The following is a 15,412-nucleotide window of genomic DNA, read 5'->3' on the forward strand; positions in this document are numbered from 1 at the left end:
GCAGCAGGAACTACATTTCCCAGAAATCTTGCAGCGCGCAGGCGCACCGGTGAGGCACGGCGCGGGTCGAAATTTTTGTGGCCGAAGCGCCTGACCCTGGACTACAGTTTCCAGAAGGCCTTGCGGCGCGCAAGCGCAGGAAAGTTGGGTCCCCGCGGGGCGGTAACTCCGTAGCAAGTTCATCCTGATCTGGGACTCTGCGCGGGTGTCTTTTTTTGCAGCTCTAGGACAGGCGGGAGGCCACCAGATCCCGCGCTCCGGTGGTCATTCCAGCTGGGCAGAGCGAGGCGGCGGCGGAGAGCCGGGTCCCACCATGGCCGCGAATGTGAGTGTCTCCGGGTCGCCCGGCCACACCCAGGCTGCCCCGTCACCGGGCCGCCGCAGGTCCCCTCCGCGATCCGACTCCCGCTGTCCCTCTGCACGTCGGTGTCGGCGCCCCCGGTGCAGCGCCTCCGGCTCCTCGGTCCGCAGTCCTCGGCCGACCCCTTCCCCACTCGGGCCCCTCGGGAGGCCTCGCCCCCGCATGCCCAGCTCCTGGACCTTGGGTCCTGAATGTCGTGGGATCTGGGAGCCAGACGGGCCCTGGGGGGCTGAGCCCGTCCATCCGGAGCGCGGGGAGGCCGGTCCCGCCGGTGGAGCTGTCCAGCGTGGGCTGCGGGGCCGTCCGCGCCCTCGGGGGTCTGTGCGCCGAGCCCTCCGGCTGCAGGGGAGCCGCCCTGGGTCCCCTGGGCCCGTCCTCCTGCGCGCGATCGGGTCCCCTCCTTCCCCGTGCCCCGTCCTCCTGGGGAACTTTCTCTCCATTGGGTGCGGGCTGAGGAGCCGTGAGTCACCCGCCTTCTCTGTGAAAGTGCTTTGGGAGCCAGGTTGGGAGCCCGCCAGCCCCAGACACGCCCTCCCCCGGCCTGTTAGGCTCCCTTTCCAGGTCCCTCCTCTGTCCCCAAGCCTCTTAGCTGCCTCCCTCCCCTCCTGAGAGGCCACGGTTTGTGTCACCCTCTGCCCTGGCACGCTCTGCCTGGTGTCCTGGGGGAAGAGGGGTGTTGAAAGTCCCCAGAGGTGGTCCACGAGGAGTAGGGTAGGGTGGCCTCCAAGCCACCTCATGGTCACCACCTCCCCATAGTTTACAGATGGGAGTTTCCCTGGCAGAAGGCACCTGCCCAGGGTCTCTCGGCCAGCTTGGCGGCTGCAGCATGGGAAGGTGTCAAGAGGGACAGAGGGGATCAAGAGACCTGGGTGGGGAGGAATCCAGACCCTCCCACTGTGCCTACTGTCTCTGGGTTTGTCTCCTCCTGGGATCCCTAACTGTGACATTGAGGGAGGGCTGTTAGCTTCTGGCACCAATGGCCATGGCCCTAGTGGGCAGAGAGCATCGTGGGTATGTTGGGATCTGACCCCTCAGTGAACAGCATTGACCATCTGAGCTCCCTCTGCTGCCCAGCCCTGTCAGCTCATCCAATAGCTGGGGACACGTTCATGGGGCCACCAGGCCTCACCAGGTGAGGAAGAGACCTGAAGACAGCAAGGTGGAGCAGGCAGGCAACTGAATTTCGCCTAACAGCAGCCTGTGATGAGTACATTTTTTCCATCAAGCGAGCAAACAGGGTCAGAGAGGCAGAGCAACTTACCTGGGGTTGTACAGCAATTGATTGGCAAAGCTGGAATTTTTTTTCTAATGTATTTTCAATATATTAAATATATATTTTAATGTTTTATATATTTTATATTATTTATATTTTATGTTTTATATTTTATATATTTTTATATACTTTTAATAATCTTATATATCTTTTAGTTGTAGGTGGCACAATATCTTTATTGTATTTATTTTTATGTGGTGCTGAGGATCGAACCCAGGGCCTCACACACACTAGGGGAGCACTCTACCACTGAGCCACAAGCCCAGCCCTGAAGCTGGGATTCTAACCGAGTATCTAGGAGTGGAATCGCTGGATCAAAGGGAAAATATGTGTGTAACTTCCAAGCTATTTGACAAAGAGATTATTAGAAATGTATTTTTTTTTTTTTTTTTTTTTTGGTACCAGGGACTGAACCCAGAGGTGCTTAACCACTAAGCCACACCCCCAGCCCTTTTGATTTTTCTTTTTTTTTTGAGACAAGGTCTTGCTAAGTCACTGAGGCTGGCCTCAACGTTACGATCCTCCTGCCTTGGCCTCCTGAGTCGTGGGATGACAGGCATGCGCCACCATGTGGGGCTAGAAATGCATTTTTAATTAAATTCAGTAACGAGGAGCTGGGCTTTTGGAGGGGCATGGTTCCTCTGGGGTCTGAAGAGGGGTAGATAGCCCTGTTGGTGGCAGTCAAGTCATGGCCACCAACAATACTAGGAGATCAAGTGAGAGAGGGGGTCCAGGGCTAGAGTCCACCTTCCCCTGGGGTACCCAGGCGGGCTCCCTGGAGGAGGGGGATCTTGGAGGCAGACCCTGGAGGACGGGCATCCCCAGCAGGGGGTCTGGGGGGCAGCGTCAGGGATGTGGAGGCTGGGAGTGGTTCTGGGGAGCAGCTGCCATCTGCTGGGCTGTGGACGCCTGTGGGGAGAGGAGGGGCCGGGCATGTCTGGGCAGGATCCAGGCTCCCACTCCAGGGCCAGTGGATCAGGCCTTGCCCAGCCATCACAGCACAGGGTCTGGGTGAGTTCCCACTCCGTCACCCAGGGCCAGGGTCCTTGGCCAAATGATCTGAACCCTCCATGTCCCCTGTCTTCACTGGTTAAATGGGGGTAAGAGTCCAATGTGCAGGACGGGCTGAGAGCCCCAGGGTACAGTATCGGTGGCTCGGTGCCTTGGCGAGGTAGAGCCATGTGGGCGTTAGCTGGCAGGAGTGTTATCAGATGTCCCCATAAATCACACAGGGCCACCTCCCAAGCTACAGGTGAGCTGACGGACTGGCCCTGGGACCCCTCAGACCCCAGGATCTGTCATCCACACCCACTGACGGTCACTGAAGAGCTCTGCGGCTTTACTATATATGATCAAACTCACTCTCATGGAATTTATGCTCAATAAACACAGTTTGGGTAGCAAGATCCAGTGTATTTTTAAAGGCTGATTTGCATTCTGATTTCTTTTCTGGTTTTCCCTTCAGTACTCCAACACAGGCAGCAGAAGGGAACATGTCAAGATCACCTCTGACCCCCAGCCAGGCTTCCTGGAGCGGCTGAGCGAGACTTCGGGGGGAATGTTCGTGGGGCTCATGACCTTCCTCCTGTCCTTCTACTTAATTTTCACCAATGAGGTAAAATGTCTCGTGTCCCCGTGGGCACAGCGTATCAGGGAACAGGGACTATAAATCCAGAGGCTGCATTTGGCAATAAAGGACCTCGATTTTTATAGAGAAAGAATAATACTGAAGGAATCAAAATTCATTTTGTGGTGACTTACCTCACCCTGGTGTAGGCAAGACTCCTGAAAAGCCTGCTTCAGGCATGGTTGGATCCAGGTGTTCGTGCAGGGTCACCCGACTCTCCGTTCCTTCAGCCCTTCCCTGTGTTTCTCGCTGTGGCATCTCTCTTGGGCAGGGCCCTCCTTTGGCAGGCAGAGGTGGCTCAGCAATTCCAGTTTCACGTCCAAGTAGCTCAGAGATCCTAGAGAAAGAAAAAAAAAAAAAACCAAGTCTTTCTAAAGCAATTTTGCAGAAGTTGCAGAAGGATCTCTGAGTCCGGGTTTGGGTCTCAGGCCTTTGAGCCAGTGCCTGAGGCCAGGGTCAGAAAGGCCTGTGGGGACCACGGGGACCAGGAGAGGAGAGGAGAGGGGTGGAGAAAGGGGAGGGGGAGGCCAGGCAGACAGGGAGGCCACTGTGCCCACGTGAGGCCGAGAGCCGGGGCTGATGGGAACCCGCGGGTGGCGGGAAGAGGGGAGCCTGGACGCGCAGGGCCTGGCCCAGTCTTGCAGCCTCAGTCCCAGCAGGGAAGTGGGGAGACGGGTGTGAAGGCAGCGGCCTCAGGTCGCCCTGAGGTGACGTCCCCTGCCCTCCCCTGCCCTCCCCTGCAGGGCCGGGCGCTGAAGACAGCTACCTCGCTGGCGGAGGGGCTCTCCCTTGTGGTGTCCCCCGAGAGCATCCACGTGGTGGCCCCAGAGAACGAGGGGAGGCTGGTGCACATTGTGGGGGCCCTGCGCACATCCAAGGTAGGACCTGCCGCAGGCTCTGGGGTGGGTCCTGGGGGGTGACAGACACCGGGGTGACCCCCAACGCCACCTCTCGGCCGCGGAGTGCACTCGTGGCCTGGGACTGGGCTGACCTCTTGGCACAGTGCCTGGCACGTGGTAGGAAGGTCACACACAGGTGCTCTCGCGGTGACAGTCCACGTGGAACGCAACAACTCTGGATGTCAGAGCTCTGCTGTCGTAGATATGATTTTTTTTTTGTACTGGGGATTGAACCCAGGGTCACATAACCACTGAGCCCCCTCCCCAGCCCTTTCTATTTGGAGACAGGGCCTCCCTAAGTTGCTGAGGCTGGCCTCGACCTTGCCATCCTCCTGCCTCAGCCTCCAAAGTCACTGGGGTTACAGACGTGCACCGCCCACACCAGCTGTGCTGTTATTTGAGTGTTGGCATGACGCAGTGGGGCCTGCAGCCTGACCTTGTACTCTGAGTCAGCATCATGGGCATTAAGGGTTAAGAACTGGGGACACCCAGGCACGGCGGTGCACCCTGTAATCCGAGCAGTTTGGAGGCTGAGGGAGGAGGATTGTGAACTCAAAGCCAGCTAATTCAGCAACTTAGCAAGGCCCTCAGCAACTCACTGAGACCCTGTCTCTAAATTAAAAAAAAACACAAAATAGGCTGGGGAGGGGGCTCAGTGGCTGAGCGCCCCCAAGTTCAACCCCTGGTATCCCCCCAAAAATATCCAGGAGTTAAGAACTGGACAGGCAGCTCCACTTGACGCCCCCACCTGTCCCCGTTGTCCACCTCCTTCCAGCCCACCTCCCCGAGCCAGGGTTTCTGGGGGGATGTGAGGGCCACCTGTATTTTCTGGTCCCTTTGACTCTCTTCTGAAGCTCTTGTCTGATCCAAACTACGGAGTCCACCTTCCGGCCGTGAAACTGCGCAGACACGTGGAGATGTACCAGTGGGTGGAGACGGAGGAGTCCAGGTGAGGAGCCCGGTAAAGGAGGTGCAGGCACCTAGAGAAAATGCAGCGGCTTTTGTTTTTTAGGGGTACCGGGGATTCAACCCAGGGCCCTCGACCCGTGAGCCCCCTCCCCAGCCCTATTTTGCATTTTATTTAGAGTCAGGGTCTCACTGAGTTGCTTAGGGCCTCCCTTTGGCTGAGGCTGGCCTCCAACCGGCGATCCTCCTGCCTCGGCCTCCTGAGCCGCTGGGATGACAGGCGTGGGCACTGCGCCCAGCAGGCCTTTCATTTTGAAGCCTCTGAAATTCAAAGTATAGACTCTTCGTACCAGAAAAATATCAGATTATCCCAAAGTTAAAAGCCGCTGATCTTTCGTTTGGGGATGGCCAACACCCCCCGCAGAGTGGCTCCAAAATGAAAGGGGCCTGACCAGCTCCCTCCCAGGGACATCCCAGGGAGCGCACGTTGGGGATGTTCCAGGATCCAGGTCTCCAATGACGCTGGCACCTTGTGGCCCCCCGTTCCAGCCTCTGTGCCCACCTTTCCCTTCCTTGGGCTCCACCTTGGCCCCCGTGGTAGCAGAGGTCACCTTCCCGCTGACAGCCTGTCGGGAGTCCAGGGCATGATGGCACCGGCCAGGTGGGCTCAGTCCCCCTGAGCTACCTGCACAGCCTGGGTGTGAGGGGACGGTGGCCCGTGGGCCCTGCCCAGGGCTGTCCTGACCAGAGACTGCGGCTGTCCATGGAGGGAGCTGGCCCTGTGCCCCGAGCAGGCCCGGCTCTGGCTGGGACCCACCAACCCTCTCCTTCCCTTGGGGACTGTAGCCCTATGGCCCTGGGGGTGCCCGGATCCTGGGGGGCCTCAGGTGACAGGGCTGAGGTGGCCCCTGTGCTTCTCTGCAGGGAGTACACGGAGGACGGGCAGACGAAGACGGAGACGAGGTACTCCTACAGTGAGTACCGCCCGGCCACCAAGGGCCCTGCTGGCCGCATCCTCTGTCCTCTGTCCCCAGCCCGTGGCGGGACGGGACCCATGGGTGGAGCTGGGGACAGGCACAGCACTGAGCCCAGGAGTCCTCCCCTCTGGGGGCGCCAGGAGCTGTCCCCTGACCTCTGGTGTCACAGGGTCAGGGTCCGCGGGCCTCGGCCATCGGGGCCATGGGTACGGCTGAGCTGTCCCCTCTCCCTGAGCAGACACCGAGTGGCGGTCAGAAGTCGTCAGCAGCAGAAACTTTGACCGAGAGATCGGCCACAAGAACCCCAGGTGAGCGCGGCCGGGGCCTGTCCAGCCTCAGTTTCCCCATCTGAGCAATGGGAGCGGGCTTTCTGCCCCGGGGGTCGAAGAGGACATGGGACATGTTAGGGACCAGGACACGGACGAGTCACCCTCGGGAGGCCTGACCAAAGGGCGGGAAGGGACAGGCGTGGACAGACCAGGGGAGGACCCTGTTGGTGGTCACCTCTGGAGGACTGTCAGGAAGGGCCTCTGGGGCAGAGGCTGGTGACCTGGTGTCCGCAGAGGGGGGTCAGCTCAGCCGCACAGGGTGGTGGAGCCCGCGTGTCCCTCGAGCGCCACTAGGGCCTGGGCCGTGGGCCACCGTGGTCAGGGCTGTGCCAGGGCGGGAAGGGGTCAGTGAGGGGTGCGAGTCCAGGGGAGCCCCCGCCGTGGTCAGTGGGCCACCAGAGGTCTGGGGACAGGGACAGAGTGAGGGGGCAGGAGCCCTGGGGACGGCCGAGGAAGACATCTGTCCTGCCTGGTCTCTGGACTCTCAGGAGCCCCCTGGGTGGGACCTGCCAAGCCCAGACCACCTAGGGTTCCACGCAGCTGCCCTCCTGGTCCCTGTCACCAACGTCCCTGTCCCCACAGCGCGATGGCAGTGGAGTCGTTCACGGCGACGGCCCCTTTTGTCCAGATCGGCAGGTTCTTCCTCTCGGCAGGTAAGTCCCAGCCCTGGTGACCAGCTGGTGCCAGCCCCAGGCCCTGTCCTGTCCTCGTGGCCACTCCCAGGGGCTGCAGTCCCTGGCACCCGGCCCTCGGGGGTGGAGGCCGGGAGCAGCCTGTGTCCTACTCGGGGCTGGGGCCGGAGGACAGGCGGGTCCCCAGGAGGTGGGGACTCCACGCAGCACCCGCCCCCACCCAGCCAGGTCCCAGGAAACCAGGTTGGTCCAGGGAACAGCCCAAGCTCCCTGTCCCCTCCTGGGCCACGCCCATTTGTGGTGACCAGAGGTTCTGAGGGAGCCGTCCCTCCAGCAGCCAAGAAAATCAAGGCCACTCCCTGTCCCCGGGGCTCCCTGTGGCTCCACCTGTGGGCCCCACCCGGGCACAGCCCTGTGCCAAAAGAGGATGGCGTGTCACATGCTCCCTCGGGGACTCCAGAGAGGAGCTCCCAGGGGATGAGGCCGCGCCACGGGCCACAGTAACCCCGAGACACCCCCATGGCCTAACCCAGGAGGGGACGAGATGGGCAGGGCCCAGTGTCCAAGGGAGGGGGTGCCCAGTGACCAGGCTTGGCCTCCCGCCCCGTCCACCATGTGGCTCAGCTGCTGCGCAGTGGGAAAGGGCCGGGCCACTCTCAGAGCAGGGGACACTGGCCCGGCAGGGAGAGGGGACAGAGCAGCCCTCCTGGGGAGGGGGTGACACAGGCCACCGGGAAGCTCTGGAAGAGCCCGAGTTGGGAAGGGCCTCCTGGGGGAGAGGCCAGGTGTGAGGACGCCGAGGTGCGGCTGGGTGGTGGCGCACGGAGGGCTTGGGCACCGTGGGAGGGACATCGGGGTGGCAGGTGGCAGGTCCCCACGGGGCCGGTTGCTGAGCGCGGGGCCTCTCTGTCAGGCCTCATCGACAAGATCGACAACTTCAAGCCCCTGAGCCTGGCCAAGCTGGAGGACCCCCACGTGGACATCGTTCGCCGGGGCGACTTTTTCTACCACAGTGAAAACCCCAAGTACCCGGAGGTACAGAGCAGCCTGGGCTGTGGGGACAGCGGAGACCAGGGCCTGGCGCGGCGTCCCCGCGGCCCACTCCTGCCCCAGAGGGCTCCCTGTGTTGACCCACAGCTGCGCGTGGCCAGATAGAGTCAGAGGGGACAGGGCCTCGAGGGGACAGCCCAGCCTGGGCAGAGGTGGAGGGAGGGACCCGCCAGCCAATGAAGGAGCCAAGGCCCAGCCCCAGGTGGCCACTTGCTGACGCCCTCCCATGTCTCTCCCCCCAGGTTGGAGACCTACGCGTCTTCTTTTCCTACGCGGGACTGAGCAGCGATGACCCTGACCTGGGCCCGGCTCACGTGGTAACCTGGCCTCCCCCAAGTCAGGGCGTCAGGGCCTCTCCAGGCGCAGACCCCAGGAGAATGTGGTGACCGATTTGTCCCCTCCCCCTGGGGACGCACACGCTCGCCCACACGCAGTCCCAAGCTTTGCTTTTGAGCAGCTACTGAGTTCTGTGCCTCCCTGCCACCATCCCCAGACCCCAGGCCAAGAAATGCAGGTCTAGGCCGGGCGGTGGCCCACGCCTGTCACCCCAGCCGTTCGGGAGGCTGAGGCAGGAGGATCGAGAGTTGGAGGCCAGCCTCGGTAATAGCGAGGCCTAAGCAACGCAGGGAGACCCTGTCTCTAAATAAAATACCAAAAAGGGCTGGGGTCGGGGCTCAGTGGTCGAGTGTCCCTGGGTTCAATCCCTGGTACCAAAAGAAAAAGAAAGAAACATTGTCCTGGACGGTGGCCTCATCGTGTCTGACAAGAACCGCTCAGTCACAGGTGGCTTCCCCGTCCGTAGCCTTGGTTCCTGGCCCTGGGTGTGCACTCAGGAGCTCCATCCTGTAGCCAAGGAGAAGGGGAAGCCACGTGACCTCGACATGGCCTGGCTGCAGGGTGGCTCAGCTGGGCCCGTGGCAGCCAGCCGTCCCCTGGGCTCTCAGTCCAGGACGTGCCCAGCCCTGCTCCGCCCGCCACCTGCCTCTGGCCCAGGGTCCTCCTTGGAGCTCTGAAGGAAGGGGGCGGGACAGCCCAGGGGGAGTCCAGGAGGGACAGACACGCCCAGGTCCCCCCACTCACTCCCTGGTCGCCATGGAGTCCCAGAGAGAGCAAGTGTGGCGGGCAGTGGGGGTCCTCACCTTGTGCCCAGGGGCCTCTGACGCTGATTTCTTGGACTAGGTCACTGTGATCGCCAGGCAGCGAGGTGACCAGCTCGTCCCGTACTCCACCAAGTCGGGGGACACCTTGCTGCTGCTGCATCATGGAGACTTCTCGGCAGAGGTGAGTGGCCGCTGCCCCACCTGCGTGGAGGGGGAACAGGTGTGTCGGCCCCTCCTCCCTCCCAGGGGCTGTTCCAGAAACTTCCCCTGCTAGTGACCGTAGCCACTGCCATACAGCAAGAAAAAGAAATAGAAAGAACAGACACCGAGACGGACGGATAAAAAGCCACGCGGTGTTACAGGGGTCGAGAGCTGCTCTGACACCTGGGCTCCTACTCGGAGACCAGTCTGCAGCCATCGAGGGCTCCTAAGGAGTGACATTGGTGCAGAGGCCACATAAAGAGAGGGTATCAGCCCTGGAGGAATCGGGCCGTTTAGGGACTGGGATAGGAAAGGGCCCCTCAGTGGGGCACACTAGGAACAGGGGGCAGAGGCCACGCTGAGGTGCCCCTTTGAGGCCATCAGGAGGGCAACAGAGGGGTTTGAGCTGGAGTATCCGGGCCGGGTGAGTGGGGGCAAGTGCCCTGGGACAGTCCCCACAGCCATCGGCATCCCTCTCCCCGTCTGCACCAGGGAGGTCCTGCAGGAGGAAGGTGCAGGGGGTACCGAGGAGCCAGTTCTGAGCCCTAGAAGTCACCCTCTCTAGGCAGGAGTCACCGTGTGTCAGCTCTGCTGAGGTGGTGGACACTGGGACCCTGGCTGGGACATACACTTGCCTTAAATCAGGGGCCAGAGAGGGCGAGGGCAGGAGCAGGCCGCAGGGACCACCTGGGACCCTCTGTTCCTGTTCCTGGGCCCTTGGCTCCATCTGTCCCCTGTCCCTGTGACCCTCCTGCATGGTGGTGCCTGGCCAGGACCTGGGGAGTCAGGCTCTCCTGCAGGAGCCCGGGGAGCGGCTTCACGGTGGGGCCGCCCCTCCCAGCCTGGCACCCCGTGAGTCGCCCTGGGACTTTCTAAAATTAGGAGGCCTTGTCCAGGCCCTGTTCTCCTGCCCTGCCCGCAGGGAGGAGGGTGGGGCGTGTGAGTGCGTAGGCCCACAGGGAAGGCCCTGGCCGTGGGAGGGTGCGCGGCCTCCACGCCCTGGGCCTCCTGCCTCTACCCCCACGTGGGGTCTCTGCCGAGTGGGAGAAAAGGCCCTGAGCCAAGGACACCCCAGGGCACTGAGAACAGGCCCAAAAGTCAGGAGGCCGGGACAGGAAGCGCAGGGGACCAGCCGTGTGGGCCCCAGGGAGCCACTCACCTGCCCCCGGCTCAGTGCACTGCCCGCGGGGCCTGGGGATTGTGAATGGCTTGTCCTCCACCGTCTGTGTCCTCTGTGAGAGGGGACAAGTGTTCCTGCTCTCTGGGTCACCTTGAGGACCAAGCAGTGCACTCAGGACTCATGGGAGACAGGACCGACCACATGGGGTGGGAACAGGGGGTTAAGAGACAGGGCCTCCCTGAGTGGCTGAGGGTCTCGCTGTTGCTGAGGCTGGCTCTGAACTCGAGATCCTCCTGCCTCAGCCTCCCGAGCCCTGGGATGACAGATATCATTATGCAGTAAATGTTACCTACTAGATTGTGACGGGGCCTGGTAGAGATCCGGGGCTCCGGGAAGGCTCTGGGGAAGTGGCATTTAAGCCAGGACGAGAAGGATGTGGATGGCCGGGCAGAGCCACCCACATGGGCCAAGGCCCAGAGGTGACAGGACACCTGACCTGGTCTTGGTGGGACCCCAGCAGGTCAAGGGCATGTGGGTGAGGGAGCAGGAGCCCTGGAGGTGGAGTGGGTGGAGGGAGCAGGCCGCGGCTGCCCGCCAGGTCCCAGCTCCGGGGTGGGTGGGCAGTGGTCCCCGTTGCTGAGGGGCACCGGAAGGGTCCCTCTGTGTCATTCCAGAGATCACGCGCTGAGGCTCTGTGCCGAGAAGGGCTTATGCCTTCCAGAAAGTTCTCTCCACTGTGCCAGGTTGACGGGGGGCTCCAGAGCTCCCGAGCCTCAGGTCCAGCCCCGTGGCCCCTGCCCTGCCCGCTGGCCGGCTGGTGACCTCCCCCTGCCCTGTCCACAGGAGGCCTTCCGTAGAGAGCAGAAGAGCAACTCCATGAGGACGTGGGGGCTGCGGGCGGCCGGCTGGATGGCCATGTTCACGGGCCTCAGCCTCATGACGCGGATCCTCTACACCCTGGGTAGGTGCGGGGCCTGGGGCCTGGGTCTTGCGGCCCCTTGGGCCACCCCCTGCCTGTCCCTCCCTGGGGCCGAGTCCAGGCCTGGGCCATGTCTGTCCCCCTGCGCTGTCCTGGAATGGACGTGAAGTCACGAGTGAGCAACGTGGTGCTTCCAGAGGCGGGACGTGGGGCCACCTCCCAGGGGCAGGTCTGGCTTCTGAGATTGAAGGTCTGGCCCCACTGTGTCCCTCTGTCCTTCGCTCCCCCCTGGGACAGCCCTGTGAGGAGGCCGGCCTCCCGGCTGAGCTGACCCAGCCTGTCTGGGGTCAGAGCTGGGAGCGCCTTCTGGGCTTGGGCCGTTGGTTTGGGAGACAGAGGTTCTCGGGGACCTTACCCCAGTGTGTCCCTGCCCAGGCTTCTCTGGCCCCCACAGGAGCCCTTCCCCGCTGGCTCTGGCTGGGGGACCCTCTCCCTCGTCCCAGACAGCAAAACCGAGGCCCCGAGAGGGGAGGCCGAGTCCTCGAGGCGCCGTGGACAGCTGACCTGGGTCCAGGAGACCTGGTTCTGTCCTGGGCACGTCAGGGAGAGCTCAGGGCCCAAGCAAAGCCGCCATCGGGGCCAGGAGTCAGGATGCGCCTGTCCCCAGACCTGCCTGCTGCCCCTCTCTGGATCTAGCTGCCCATGGTCCTGGTGACCCACAGGCAGGACCCGTGAGAGCAGGAGCCCACAGCCCTCCATTCCTCAGTGACTCACCGCCTACTGGGCGCCCTGAGCAGTGGGCAGCACAGCTGGGTCCTAGTGGAAGTCGGCATCCTGGTCCTGAGTCTGCAGGGAGCAGGGGTCTCACCAACCCCACAGGGGGATGTCTGCCCGCTGGCCTCGGGTGGTCACAACGTGGAGTCCAGGTTACAGAGTTGACCGCATCGAGTTTCCTGGTGCTGGGCAGAGCGGGTGGCTCACAGGGAGCCCTGCCACCCAGCTCAGGGCCCCAGGGCCAGGCTGCTGCGCTCCCCACACTGACTGTCCCTCTCCGCAGTGGACTGGTTTCCTGTCCTCCGGGACCTGGTCAACATCGGCCTCAAAGCTTTTGCCTTCTGCGTGGCCACCTCGCTGACCCTGCTGACCGTGGCTGCCGGCTGGCTCTTCTACCGGCCCCTCTGGGCCCTCCTCATCAGCTGCCTGGCCCTGGTGCCCATCCTCATCGCCCGCACCCGGGTGCCAGCCAAGAAACTGGAGTGAGGAGGCCGTGGCCCCGCCGACACCCTCGTGGGCTCGGGGCCCGGGTCCCCTCACCTCTGCCCGGCGCTACCCGCACTGTGGGCTCCACTCCCCTGTCCTCTGCCACAGGGCCCTGGAGCCGTGTGCATGTTGGACTTGGGGTCCTTCTGTGCACATGTCCCCGCCCCTTGTCTTGCCAGTCTGTCGCTTTGGTGGGCAAAAGCAGCTCAGGGACAGTGACCCCGCGGGCCCTGTCCGGCTTCCTTTCCCCTTCCCTTCCCTTGGGCCTGAGACGATGTGGAGCAGCTCCACAGAGACCTGGTGACAAAGAGGTCAGCCTGGTCATTGTCCTTTCTCGTCCCTGAGAACAAATGCCACGGCCCCCGTCACACCCCCGACCCCAAAGGCATCCTTCACTGCTAGGCTGCACTGGGTGACCCGGATGCCGACGAGGCCCGGGGAAGTGGGTGTGCCCCAAACCAGGTCTGCAGACAGGACTCCGCTTGGAACTTCAACGGAAACCACCAAAGAGGTCCAGGGGAAAATGGACGCTGTTGGGACTGCCATCTATTCTGTGGCTTGGGAGAATCCTCTTAGTGCCCAGACCTGCCACGGTCCAACTTAGGTCTTCCTCTGTTACTTCCCTCCTTCCTGTGTCCCCTCCTGTCCCAACAAGGAGGTGTCTTAAGATTTAAAAAAAAAAAAACTCCTGGACAATCAACCTTTCAGACTGTTACAAAAACACCCTGGACTCTGTCAGATGAGATTAATTCAGAGCAAGAAAGGTGTTAAATTGGGGGGATGGGGATTACCTCGGGACACTGGGGAGCTTTTAGATGCTTTTGAATTAGTGTTTCAAAACTGCGCTGCCTGGTGCAGGGGTGCGCGCCTGTCATCCCAGCGGCTCTGGAGGCTGAGGCAGGAGGATCGAGACTTGGAGGCCAGCCTCAGCAACAGCGAGGCCCTCAGCAATTCAGTGAGGCCCTGTCTCTAAATAAAATACAAAATAGGGCTGGGGACGGGGCTCAGTGGTCGAGTGCCCCTGAGTTCAATCCTTGGTACCAAAAAAGAAAAGAAATCAGTGTTTTTAGCAAAAGAATTTGTTCTCCCTCTGCAAAGACCTGGGAAGCTCAGCAGGTGGAAGGCAGCATTTCTTTTCTGAAAATCCTGACATCACAAACCACCTGTTCACCTGAAGCCACTCATGAAAAGGTGGGAAGCCTCATAGTAAAGGGCTCCTCCACGGTGACCCCAGAGGACACCCGCCTCGGCCTCAGCTGCTGTCCCTGGCCTGCAGCAGTGACTTCTAGCACCCTGTGCCTGCTAGGCTTGGCTCTGCTCATCCGACTCACCCCACTGGATCCACGTGACTTCTGACTGTCCCTTTATGCTGTATGTCGCAACCTTCGCATCTTAACAGAGCCTTCGTCCATCCTTCATCTTGGTTACAGTGACAGCTGCTCGGTCCTTGCTGGGGGTGGTTGTCTGCAACAGAATGTCCAGGGGGGGTTTCAGGGTCAGGACTCCTGACCCCAGTGACTCTCCTTGTTCTGAGCTACCCGGGCTGTAAATCGGGGATCCATGTTAAGACAGAGATGGCACCAGAGGTGACGTGTCTGCATTTACAACTGAGACAGCGTCACTTCCACTTAGTCCATGGGCCGACTCCCTTTGTGGACCCTGGAGAATGCTCTGAAGGTGAGATGCGTGTAGTTGGCTGAGAGCTAAATAGGGAATCCTTGGGGTTTGGCTTGTGCCATTTCTTTCTTGTGAGTTTTAAACAAACGGCTTTAGGATGGTTCCTAAATAGCAAAACAATGTTAAAATAATTGGGAAGCTTTGGAAAAACACCATGGAATTTGTATTATCTTTGTATTTTTGATAAAATTTGTGAAATAAATGTCTGAATCTTTTGCTGTTACCCTATTTTGGGTTTTGAAGTTGGTGGCTCCTTTTCAGTGGTGGTTACTTTGCATTTGTTCAAACAATTCAACCACCAAGTTTTACTGAGCAGTGTGAATTTCTAGAAATCAGTTCCAAGTGGCTCTGAGTGGTTGAATTGGTCTCAGGTCTTTTTAAAAGAGTGACTCAAGATGCCCAGCACTGTCACCGACCTGCTCTGCTTTGATCGTGTTTAAAGTGAATGACTCCTGTTTCACCCGTCTTCAGAATGTGCTAGAAGCGGTGGGGGAGTGGACAGTGCAGACGGCGGTGGCTTTGGGTCCCGCACACAGAGACCTGTGTTTGGGTTCCCAAGTCTGCCACTGAGTGGCTCCTGACGTTGGGCAACTCAAGTCTCTGGGTCTCAGTTTTCTCATCTGCAAAACTGGGACAAGGACTTGACTTTGGAGAGGGGGATATACTGAGGATTGAACCCAGAGGTACTTGACCATGAGCCCCATCCCCAACCCTTTTTTTATATTTTATTTAGAGACCGGGTCTCACCAAGTTGCTTAGAGCATTGCTAAGTAGCTGAGGCTGGCCTCCACCTTTCGATCCTCCTGCCTCAGCCTCCAGATCCACTGGCATGACAGGTGTGTACCACCCTGTTTCCCTCCATTGTCACGCCTCCGAATAGCTGCCCGAATGGGTTATTTCTCCAGAGAAATGCAACACCCTTGTCATAAAACCTCAGAAAACAAGTGGCTTACCTCCCGGCGGCTCAGCAGACTGGTGCAGGGTGAGAACGCGGTTTCCATAGCAACCTGGTCTGTGGCCCAGCCGGGCTCCCTGCCTGTGAGTCAGCCCCCAGCGTGTTGCCTGTTTTCTTGGATCAGAG

General features: G+C 60.6%; 1 protein-coding gene across 2 annotated transcripts; it reads left to right on the plus strand.

Annotated features, from left to right (window-relative positions):
- The first annotated feature begins 127 nt into the window (after nucleotides 1-127).
- On the plus strand, nucleotides 128-14,559 carry Tmem43 (transmembrane protein 43). 2 transcript variants are annotated; one of them, XM_046425462.2, is made up of 12 exons: nucleotides 128-325; nucleotides 3,100-3,249; nucleotides 4,005-4,139; nucleotides 5,015-5,109; nucleotides 5,991-6,040; nucleotides 6,282-6,351; nucleotides 6,955-7,025; nucleotides 7,918-8,039; nucleotides 8,297-8,371; nucleotides 9,234-9,335; nucleotides 11,319-11,436; nucleotides 12,452-14,559. In XM_046425462.2, exons 1-12 carry the CDS (start codon nucleotides 314-316, stop codon nucleotides 12,652-12,654), a joined length of 1,203 nt encoding a protein of 400 aa, XP_046281418.1. In that variant the 5' UTR covers nucleotides 128-313; the 3' UTR covers nucleotides 12,655-14,559. The 2 variants fall into 2 exon arrangements, with proteins under 2 accessions (XP_046281418.1, XP_058428917.1); XM_058572934.1 differs by lacking the exon at nucleotides 128-325 and adding an exon at nucleotides 372-463.
- The last annotated feature ends 853 nt before the right edge of the window (nucleotides 14,560-15,412 follow it).

The sequence above is a fragment of the Marmota monax genome, unplaced genomic scaffold, assembly GCF_021218885.2.
Source record: "Marmota monax isolate L192 unplaced genomic scaffold, Marmota_monax_Labrador192_F-V1.1 WCK01_AAM20220418_F8-fsc00028, whole genome shotgun sequence".
Classification (NCBI taxonomy): domain Eukaryota; kingdom Metazoa; phylum Chordata; class Mammalia; order Rodentia; family Sciuridae; genus Marmota; species Marmota monax.